The sequence below is a fragment of the Ostrinia furnacalis genome, unplaced genomic scaffold (assembly GCF_004193835.3).
Source record: "Ostrinia furnacalis isolate ACB-3 unplaced genomic scaffold, ASM419383v2 OfSCF0868, whole genome shotgun sequence".
NCBI lineage: Eukaryota > Metazoa > Arthropoda > Insecta > Lepidoptera > Crambidae > Ostrinia > Ostrinia furnacalis.
Window position 1 is genome coordinate 164359 of NW_021131107.1, and position 11860 is coordinate 176218.

Genomic DNA, 11860 nt, shown 5'->3' on the forward strand with positions numbered 1-11860 from the left:
TTCGAATAAAAAAGAAGCTATGACGCAACGTGCTCGTAACGCCGACGTAATGGGAGATATGCGAGGCTGTGGATACGATGTGTGATCAGGGAACTATAAAAACATAGAAGTATTTATGTGTCGAATAAACAACCAATTTTGGTTTAGGATTTGCAATGTCACCGGTGCCCCGTCATACCTTTATTTGTTAGGTAGCGTTAATACATATTATAGGAATCCGTGAAACCGGCCCTAAGTTTTTTTACTTTACAAACACAGTTGCTAGGAAACAAACTCTACAACTGTATTATTACTCATCTCTAATCTACATTACTATTTTTTAACTTCACAGTTACACAAAATAATAGAGTTTCTGTCTCGTATAAGTTAAACTACGGATACCCACTCGTAAAAGCAGAATACTTTTTCTCGTGATTTCGGTTTCAATAGGATTCTGCTTCCAAGTTTTATTCTTTCCTACTTGTAATCTGATAAACTTAATATATTCTCCATATGTCCCAATCCGCCAATGAATCCGTTGCTGAATTATAGGGAATCAGCATAATATATACGATTCCCTTTGATATACATAGACCACATTTAAAATTGAATTCTCCTGCCAGCTGTGTACTACTCTACGTTTCGCTGAAATTTCGTATTACCTTTATTTTGCTATCCCGAGTCTAGAATATGTAGAACAAATAAATGTCACATAAATGTTCTTTGCCAATAATAAGTCGTTTACTTTGCCAGTTTATGTAGGAGACAAAGCTTGTTTTATCATGTACGACTAGCAATGCCAATGTTGTTCAAATGTAAGGTTAAAAACGTCTATTTCTCTTATCAAAACACATCATTGTTGAAATTGATGTGCCCGGCCTCATCGGCGGCCATGTAGCAGTCTCAATGTTGGTTTAGTGCTTGCTTACGGCATGCAGGAGAATACGTTGATTGGGTCAGTACTCACTGACGTGGGAACGTCTACTAAACGGTAGTAACATTAGTATCGAGCAAGTAGTCACAGGCGTAGTACCCCACGTCGTTGCTAACGTTAATTTAAAGCGAGTAAAGTCACGGTGTAAAGTGCTCATTGACATAGTATCCTACGTCATTAAACAAGTCATTTTAAAGAAGTCTAGTACTCATTGACGTATTAGTATCCCACGTCTACTAGACGGTGGTACCGCTAGTATCCACTATCCACAAGGTATGTACTTACTGGCGTAATATCCCACGTCGTTGTTGACGTTGATGTGTCCGGCGTCCTCTGCGGCCAGCATGTGCGTGTCCCACACGGAGCGGTACTGGGATCAGTACTCAGTGACGTATTAGTATACCACGTCTACTTAACGGTGGCAACGTTACTATCGAGCAAGTACTCACTGGCGTAGTACCCTACCTCATTGCTAACGTTAGTTTCGAGCGAGTAAAGTCACGGTGTAAAGTGCTCATTGACATAGTATCCTACGTCATTAAACAAGTTCATTTTGAAGAAGTCTAGTACTCATTGACGTATTAGTATCCCACGTCTACTAGACGGTGGTACCGCTAGTATCCACAAGGTATGTACTGGTTGGGAAGCCAACAACACGCGGGAGGAGACGTACGGGCGGCGTACGATGATTAACGTCACCTCGGGCCAACAGCGTCATCATCGGCTGCGCTCGGCTCACACACTCGCCTTTGGGACACCATCGTCGTCGCACGAATACCGCGTACTCTCATAATTAATTTCTTGTAATTAGGCTGGCGAGAATTACAGCACCTATTTTATACAGTCCGCTATTTTATTTCTTAGTAATATTCGTTAGGACCCTAACAGTACTCACTGTCGTAGTATCCCACGTCGTTGTTGACGTTGATGTGGCCCGCGTCCTCTCCAGCATGTGCGTGTCCCACACGGAGCGGTACTGGGGTCAGTACTCATTAACGTATTAGTATCCCACGTCTACTAAACGGTGGCAACGTTAGTATCGAGCAAGTACTCACTGGCGTAGTAGCCTACGTCGGTGCTAACTTTAGTATCGAGCAAGTAAAGTGTTCATTGCAGTAGTACCATACGTCATTAAAAAAGTTCGTTTTAAAGAAGTCTAGTACTCACTGGCGTATTAGTATCCCATGTTATGGTAACGTTAGTATCGAGCAAGTACTCACGTGCGTAGTAGCCCATGTCGTTATTGACGTTGATGTGTCTGGCGTCCTCAGCAGCCAGCGAACGTGACATTACCAATGTTGACCAAGTGTACAATAAAGGCAGGGGAACCTACTATCATGGAATAATGCCAATATTGGTCACGTCATACAAACATTAGTATCGAACAAGTACTCACTGGCGCAGTACCCCACGTCGTTGCTAACGCTAGTTTCGAGCGAGTCGTCTTACGTCATTAAAAAATTCATTTTAAAGAATTCTAGTACTCATTGACGTATTAGTATCCCACGTCTACTAGACGGTGGTACCGCTAGTATCCACTATCCACAAGGTATGTACTTACTGGCGTAATATCCCACGTCGTTGTTGACGTTGATGTGTCCGGCGTCCTCTGCGGCCAGCATGTGCGTGTCCCACACGGAGCGGTACTGGGGTCAGTACTCAGTGACGTATTAGTATCCCACGTCTACTTAACGGTGGCAACGTTACTATCGAGCAAATACTCACTGGCGTAGTAGCCTACGTCGTTTGCTAACTTTAGTATCGAGCAAGTATAGTGTTCATTGCAGTAGTACCATACGTCATTAAACAAGTTCATTTTAAAGAAGTCTAGTACTCATTGGCGTAGTGTTCTACGTCATGCAAACATTAATATCGAACAAGTAGGTACTCACTGGCGTAATATCCCACGTCGTTGTTGACGTTGATGTGTCCGGCGTCCTCGGCGGCCAGCATGTGCGTATCCCACACAGACCGATACTCGGGGTCGTGTAGCACGTCGTACAGCGCGTCCGGCTCCACGTCCGAAAACTCGGCGACCACCTGAAGATAAAACGATGATAAATACCCCTTGCCCTTTTTCTTCTTCATTATCTTCAACCGCCTCTGTGGTCTAGTGGTAAGACCACCTGCTTCAGACGCAGAGGTCCCGGGTTCGATTCCCAGTGGGGGCAGATTTTTCTGTTCGGTTTGGTTGGTGGTAGGGCTTGTTCTAAGTCCGCCTGGCTAGCTACCACCATCTTATCTAAGTCTGTCGCCATAACAACAATGTTAACAGCATTATTGTGTTCCGGCAGTTAGAGGTAAGATAGCCAGTTCCTCCGTGGTTGAGGATTTTGAGTGAAGCTCGCTTCCACCTTCGGCCTGATCGTCACTTACCATCAGGTGAGATGCAGGCCAAGAGCTTCCTCGTTGGGGATAAAAAAAAATCTGAGCCCCGATTATGGTAATTTTTAACGTCTCCAATCCAGACGCGTTTCATCGATTCTGCGATACGATTGGTCAGCGTAATGATCAAAACAGCGTACGTCAGCTGTTTTGACCAATCGTATCGCAGAATTATGAAGCGCGTCTGGATTGGAGACGTTAAAAATTACCGTAATCGGGGCTCTGGTCATATAAATGACCTAAACTGAACTATCCCACCAAAATCTTTGACAGGGGGACGCCACCATCGTTCAACTTTATAGTTTCCAACATGGCAAAAATCGGAACCAGCGATCCGGTATTGACGGTGGCGCCCCGCTGTCAATGTCACGGATAGGACAGTTCAGTATATTGGGTCTATAGCTGACTTATCAACTCGGAAAGGGATCAGTACCTCTAGTACGAAAAACTTTCGAGTTCGTTTCGTTTGCGTATTCAAAGTGTCGTCGAAAAATTTTGTATGAAAAATTAAACAGCGCCCCCTATATTATAGCCGCCCTAGGGGGCGCTGTTTAATTTTTCATACAAAATTTTTCGATGACACTTTGAATACGCAAACAAAACGAACTCGAAAGTTTTTCGTACTAGAGGTACAGCACCGTATCGCATTTCGCGAGCTGTCATCGCCTTTCGCGCGTTCTGTCATCGCCTTTCGCTAGCTGTCATCGTGCGCTGTCAACCGCGAGGCGAGGCATTTACGTTACGGTGCGGAGTGTACATACGTTGCAATATGGAGTTTCATACAAAGAATACTGACCGCCTCGACTTGATACGCTCCATTTCCGGGTTGACAAGTGTGCTACAGCCTTTAGTCTCCGTTGCAGGAGCACGACACTCGCTAATATAAAGATAGCGAAGCACATGAAATCAAATCAATAAAGAATCGTTCTTTTTTTAGAAAACGGAAAACAGACTGATGAAAACGTTAGTAAGTACGTGTGTGCGTTACCAGTGTGCTTACCATGAGTTAACGTTAGGTGCGCTCGCTAGCGAGTACGTCAAAAAATCTATGAAGATTTTATTTCTTGAAAGTAGCCACTAGGGGCGCTGCACAACATGTCATACATTTTAATGTCATTTTTTTACGCAGTCGCTAGCGAGCACACCTAACGTAAACTCATGGTAAGCACACTGATATAGGCATACTTTTACATAAAGATATGCAGTAAAGCATTTATTACAATAGAAAAATAACAAGCTTTCCTTTCTTATCTAAAAAATTGTTACGACCCTCACTATCAAACACTAAAGAAGGCCTTTTTCCCTTATGAATACTTTTTCTAAACAGACTCGGCCCAGACATATTTTGCTGAATAATAAATTCGTCGTGCGCCATGAAACATATAAGAGATCATTTGCACAGACGCCAGACGCCCTGGTGTACTCTTAGCTAGCTTTTAGACTCAACTTAGGATTTCAGAAGGCTACGAAATGTATGTAGATAGAACTTACACAGGTGATTTTTTTCAGTTAAGAACAATAGCGAAACAGAAGGCTCGGTTATTTTATTCAAAAATATAAGTGCGTTATAATAACGATTATCGAGAAGTTCAATATCTTCGTCGAAATTGAACTGCGCTGGTGAGCTGAAGCTGATATCTCTTTGATATAAAACCACTTGTACCACACTATCTTTGAACCCGGAAGTTTTGGAAAGAACATTAATGTTTATACTAATCTGAGGTCGCTTAAAAGAGTCCCATTAAAGTATAAAAATATTCACTCTTTATCCCTTCTATGAGTGTATCATTTTAAGAATTGTTTCTAATTTTTTTTAGCTTAGCTACTTGGGTATTCTAAAGAACAATATCTTTTACAAAATATTACGATTATTGTCGCTTGAAAAACCGCAATTCATTATGTTTACGTAAAAAGTGTCATACTAAACTGGGTAGATACTATAATGCGCCATTTTGAAGCAACAAGTAGTGTTCTGAAGATGAAATAAGGTTGCTAACTAATCGGACTTCCAGGGATTTTCCGCGGCTTTAAGCCGTTTGTCGGGATCAGACAGAGCTTTCAGGAATCATTTCCATCTCAGGATCTGAGGAAATCCCGGAGAAATATGGACAACATACATGGTTTATTTGAAACTCTACCTTTAAAATGGTAATTTTTGTACCCAATATCTTTCTCTCTTATAATTAACATATTCACATATGTACTCCAAGTACATATGTGAATATGTTTTTAGACTAAAATCTCGCTACACTTCAAATTCAAATAGTTTATTCAGTACATAGGCCCTTTCCAGGGCACTTATACACGTCCCAAATATAGCTTACTCTACCACCACTTCGGGACAACATAATGAGCTAGTGCTTAAAAGTAAAATCTGAAACGCAATAATTCCAAAGAATAAAAGCACAAGAAAATTTTATGTATAACAAATAAGTGTAAGTAATACTAGTAGGTATCACTTTAGCACAAAGGCTGCCAAAATATCGAAATCTACGAAGAAGTCGCGCGCAAAAGCCTAACAATAGTACAAGCCTAACCTTTCATACAATATCTGTATCGCATAATTTACGCACAAATGAACGAAAGCCTTCGCAAACATAGTACGATGGTACGATTCTCGGGCGCTCTTGAGGCGGTTTGAGGTTTCAAATTCCAAATCCTCTCAGAAGCTCCACGGCCTCAAAGCGTTCCACTTTGATGAGCTAGGGGCAGGGACAATTTGATTTAGATATTAGCACGGGTAAGTACAGCCAGCAGCAAAAGTCGATGACCAAAATCAAAGTCAAAGTCAAAAATTTCTTTAATTGTATCAACTATTCAATAGTGCTTCAAATCGTCAAATATTTTAATTAAAAAAAAATAGTTTTGCTCATAAGAAGCCTTTACATCTGTCATACTCATTTTGCCCATTCTTTTTTTACATTTAGCAAGTACTGAGAAGTAGCGCCACAGCAAACTTAGTCATCTGTCAAAAATTCAATACTACGGAACTATTCTCACCGCTCGTTCCCACCACTGCAACTCGTGAGTCACCAGGGTCTACCGCTTGATCGCCTAACCCAACCAATGAACTATGAAGGTCAAGTTTGTCCCGGAGGAAAGCCAAACTTATAAATTCAATAATGACTAATGTTTGCGCTAGAACTCTGTTGAAGTGATTTTAGAGTAAGTGACTGTAAATATACCTACGGTTAGCTACTACGCCAGACCTTTTGGACGCTAACATCGGTATTGAATTACAGATTCTGGTCATCAACTTTTGCTGTTTACTGTACGAGGCTTAAGGCAAATTAATTGAACGAGACTATTATTTTTACAAGGTTTTATTTTTATTCAAAACTTGAACTAACTTGTAGCAGTAATTTATTCCATGTCCAATTAAGCTCTTGTACTTTTTACGGCAAACGAAATATCTGATTGCGACTAAATGGTCGTAATACAGCTCAAACTCGGCAAATGTGGCTACAACATGAATTGATCATTTACTTTTAGGCTAGTTTTCCACAGAAATTGCTAGCCTTTCGCCCTCGGCTTTACGTGTATAAAAATACCTAATGTGCATTACAGCTCTCAGAATATTTGTTTGATCCTGAAATATCTTTTAAATTATTGAGTGTGCCATTTGCAGACTCATTAATTGCTGAATTATTTATGAACATAAATATGAACCATTAAATACCCAAACTCCTGACATAAATTCCTCGATGAACATCACAATTTGATTATAATCATAATCTATATAAATAAAAATGAATTGATGTTCGTTAGGGGTCATNGTCTGATTAAAACTCGAGAACGGCTGGGCCGATTGAGCTGATTTTGGTTTTAAAATGTTTGTCGTAGTCCAGGGTAGGTCTAAACGGTGAGCAAATACGCGCGCGATATTGTTTTTCTGTGACAGACAAAATTTCACGCGGGCGAAGCCGCGGGCAGAAAGCTAGTTATGAATAAATGAAACGTTTGTGACGCATTTTAATCATATTTGATTAGCTGAACCTACGAGTAATTAGCTGAACACATAATGTCAGCGTGGTTTGTTAGCTCACACCTACATATTATATGCTTCATTACCCAAAACTTGTAAACTAGAATCTGAGTCCTGGGACCACATATAGTTTCGACCCTTTGAAGCTATTTTAGAGGCCTTTCTAGCCGAAAGGGCAAAGGGAAAGGACTTGGGGTCAGTAAAGATGACCTTTCATAATGAGAAACCCATAATTTGCTTGACCTTGGATGAAATTGGTGAATTATAAATATTATAATGCTATTTCGTTGTTCAATTCAATATCTGAATTGCGTGTCACATAATCATTATGTGTTACGAATATAATATGGTTTTGTATCATTAACGATTTTTATTCAGTTATTTAATAACCGTTCATTTCTCTGTATATTAATTTTAAAGCTTGCACCCACAGTTCTACTCACATAAAAGCCTATTGTTGTAATAAAAAGCATCTTACGCGTGTACAAATTAAAAACTAACCCACTTCCTTGTGCCCAGTTCTAAATTAAAATAACATAATAACTTTTGGTATTAGCATTTTTATGCTTATCCAATCAATCTAATGCAGCGATGTAGGCAAAGCATCTTCATAATCCTCCAGCTTTGCATGAATAAAAAACAATTGAAAAACAAAAGAAAACAGCAACAAGCGACGGCGTTCGATGAAAAAGTGGTGAAAGACAAAAACAAAACAAATGAACATTAGTATCCTTGTACTTCGTTTGTTTTTCTGAAGTAAAAACCGATTATTGCTTGCCTATTTCTTCAGTCGACTGAGCTAAGTAATAGACATAGTTATTGCGGTATGCAGAGTGGAAAATTACGTACATGAAATATGTATCTTTCCATCGGGAAATTGCATTAGGTATAGAAAAATCGCTTTGTTCATGAAAATCATTTAAAGAGAACTAATAAAAGAGCCGAGTTAGTCGAAATCAGATACCTAGATAAGTATCTGATTTCGACTAACTCTTTATTTATCTACATTTCTGTATTCTTTAGCTATCATACATATTTATCATTATTGCTTATTCTCAATATAATAACAGAAACGTTAGTAGGAGAATCATTGAAAATCAATCCTAAACATCAAAATCAATTAACAATCCGATCACATCGCGCCGATGTCTGTGCAGTTGAGCTTTTATCCGAGCTTTTAAGCTTTATCTTATCGCTTTTATGGACGCCAATGAAAAACCTTTAAACATTGATAGCTGAGAGCTAGTAAAGTCGAACAATTTCACTCTATCTATGCCAGTAACGAATGTATTAGAGTAGGCGCACACCGTTGATTTTTCGTCGGCCGATAGTTTAGTCGGGCAGTTGATCAGTATGGGCATGTATGGGAGTGCGCACACTACGCCGATTCGATTTGGCCGAATCTTCATACAAATTAAAATCGGGCACAACTATCGGCCAACTAAAAATCAACAGTGTGCGCCTATTAGTCAATAAGGTTTTATTACCTTGTTATCGTTTAGAGTGACGCTTTAAATAGATTTTAAAATGAAATGTTTCTTTATGAACTTTTATTTTTTCTACTTCTACCACTTATTTGTGAAAACATTTCATGGAAACTTGAGAGAAAAATCCAATAATCCGTTAGTAATTGATGAGCTGCTTTTGACGAACAGTTTTCACTGGAAAAGGTAAAATTGTAATGATTCCTGTTCTATGCTAACTAAATAATATGCTGAAGAAAATTGATCATTATATTGCGCGCTTATTTGAAATTATTTGTGAAGAAAATGTATTGTGTTATGTTTTTATAATGTTTTCCTCAGAACAAAACACTACACATAAAACTCTACCCTATAAAATGCAGGTAAACAACATTCAACAAACTAAAATAACGACACAACATTCGGATTTTTTTTTATTCCGTCCAGAGTAAATTATACAAGTTCGAATTACTAAAAAAGTTTCCAATTCTAGCTGGAAACAATTTTCCAACCAACGTAAAACCTTTGTGTTGGATCAGATAATTTACAATGTAGGGTATCGTAAAGTTTCTTCTACAAAAAAAGGTTTGTTAAAGTTTTGATCCTGGCTGAAAATATTTGGGTTTTTCAATTTAAATTTAGATTGTCTCTTATTTTGTTCTTTTTTTGCGATCTTCTTTTGTTTCACCCTACCGAGTCTTTGATAATGTTTTATTCCGGCGTGCAAACATATTTTGTGTTGAGTTCAAAGCATTAGCGACGTGTGTCACTTTCCCAGAGATAATTACTCAAACGCTGCGCACATTTCACGTGAGTACAGTCGGTTTCCATAAATACGTTATATCCAGTCATACACCAGCCGCCTGCCCCAGTTTTATTTAACTCTTCAATCAGTGAAAATAAACTAAGTACTAGGCGCTACGTCAGGTAGTGACGTTACAAATACATTTATCTCGCGGTTTCAATACATCTACATAATTAATATAATAAAAATATTTAAAATAATGTAACAAATTATCTAAAATACTGTACCAACTGTAGGTACGTAGTAGGTACGTATACAAACACGTCGTTCGGCCAAACGAAGCGCAAAATCGTCAAAGCGTCGAGGTTTACAGTGTAATTTATTATTATACTCGTACAAACCCCACGGTTTCAAATGAAATGTGATTACATGTTTATCGCGATAACACGATAAAGCTTTTCAAAGTAAATAAGTATGAGTGCGTACAGTTTTTTTCCACAAATTCACTAAACAGAAAACGAAATGAAAAATGTTTGTTTGTAATGTTTTTCAGTTTCAGAAAGAAGTAAGCAAGTAATAATAATACTATTAAATGAAAAAACAGAACTATTCCCACCACTCGTTCCCACCGCTGCAACTCCTGTGTAGCCAGGATCTACAGCTTGACCGCCAATGAAAACCCAACCAGTGAAGGTCAAGTCATTTAATAAATGAAGTTGCATGTAAGTATACATTCTTATACGCCATTTCCATTTTTTAACATTATGATTCCCGAACGATAAGGCTGTAATTTCTTTCGTGACAAGCCAAAATCAACGCGGGCGGAACCGTAGGGAAAGGCTAGTTTATATCTTTTTATACGTATTCTTGTGTGGGCTGCAAGGGCAGATAATTTTAACATGTGACTTTATTTATGGCTATTGATTCTAACTGTGACGCATTTGAAACGCGAATATGATCATTCTTACGAATAAATTCGATATTATTCGATATAGAGAAATTACATTTTAATTAAAATTGTGTAGAGTCCTAAAAATTCTTACCAAATTGGCAATATAGAAATTCTACCTTTCATTAAATGAGAATTTTAGGGTCCATATACTGACCCTCATTAAAGATACGGCACAATTTCATATACGAAAAAGGATCTTCTTTTATGAAGTACTTAATATTTAGCCATAAAAGTATAACACCCCACAGGTGAGTTCTAAAATTTTGCTAAAACATCACAGCATTAACATTTAAGATCCACTGTAGGTACAGTTATCTACGTGCAGCAGCTAATGAAATTCTCCTAGTTTCTAAAGTTTTAAGTGTCGAGAATGTTTGGCAAATAATGCCGCTGACTGTACAGAAAATTTTAATGCACACCACTTAGCATTATCAGGGTGAAACAAGCATTATGCCAGAGGGGGAGTAGTAGAGTTTTAGTAACATACTTTTACAACAAATAACGCTCTCTTTTTTGTTACCCATTGTATCTTTATAATGTATTTTTATATAAATAATCTTATCAGTATCTTCCTGCACGTGTATGTACAATTGAATGCTGTTGAAACATTGTTCAACAAATATAATAAAATAAAAATAAAAGGACTAGCCTGCGCAGGCTGCGTAATAAAAAGTAAAACGCGTCATTTTCAAAAACTGAGCATATTTGTTGACAAACTGTCCATTTAATGAGCAAACTCCAGCAGCTAATGAGCAAACCCACTTTAAACTGCGGCAGGCAGCCCCCGGCGCAGATTATGGGCCTAAACAAACTTGAAACGACAATCCGAAAGCAAATGTTTACTCTCACACTTCAGAGTTTAAAAAATCAATATTTTTGTGTAAATTAACCCTTAATATAAATCTTGTTTACGTGTGCTATTATGACAACAAAGAAATGGTAAGTTGACAACAAACCTTGACAGTGCGGAGGGCTCCATGAGCGGCGTCCTCGGCCCAGACCTTGACGCCGTCGCGCTCATACTCGAGGGTCCAGCCATTTTCTGAGGAGAGGAGGTTTTTTAGGGTTTGGAAGTCGGAGTCGTCGGCAACGCGCGCCTCGCCACGCGCCCAGCCCGCGCCGCCCATCCGAAAGCAGACATCCCAGCGCGCCGGCGAAGAGGGACTGTCGGCAGTCGATGGGCCACGCGCTACGCATGCGCACTACCAAGCTATACCTTTTTTAATATTCATAAATTTTATGCGTGAGATGTCGCTTTCGCGCCGCGAATCGAAAAGGATTGAAGCTTCTCGATTGCATTTTTTTTTCTCATTTGCTCCGGTTTCGTGTTTCGGTTTGCGAATATTCAAAGGTTTACTGGAATTTATCTCCCGATTTGATTATTTGCCAAGTCATCCTTAGGAATATGTTCCTCTGA

At 39.0% G+C, this 11860-nt stretch overlaps 1 protein-coding gene across 1 annotated transcript in view; it reads right to left on the bottom strand.

Annotated features, from left to right (window-relative positions):
- Nucleotides 1-11591, bottom strand: part of LOC114350368 (START domain-containing protein 10) — a 47624-nt gene extending 36033 nt beyond the window's left edge. Inside the window, exons 1-2 of the mRNA XM_028301146.1 lie at nucleotides 11400-11591; nucleotides 2806-2953 (exon numbers count right to left, since the gene is read on the bottom strand). Of these exons, the coding sequence (XP_028156947.1) occupies nucleotides 2806-2953; nucleotides 11400-11570 (319 nt within the window). The 5' untranslated portion in view covers nucleotides 11571-11591. The remainder of the gene's footprint in view (nucleotides 1-2805; nucleotides 2954-11399) is intronic.
- Between the last annotated feature and the right edge of the window lie 269 nt (nucleotides 11592-11860).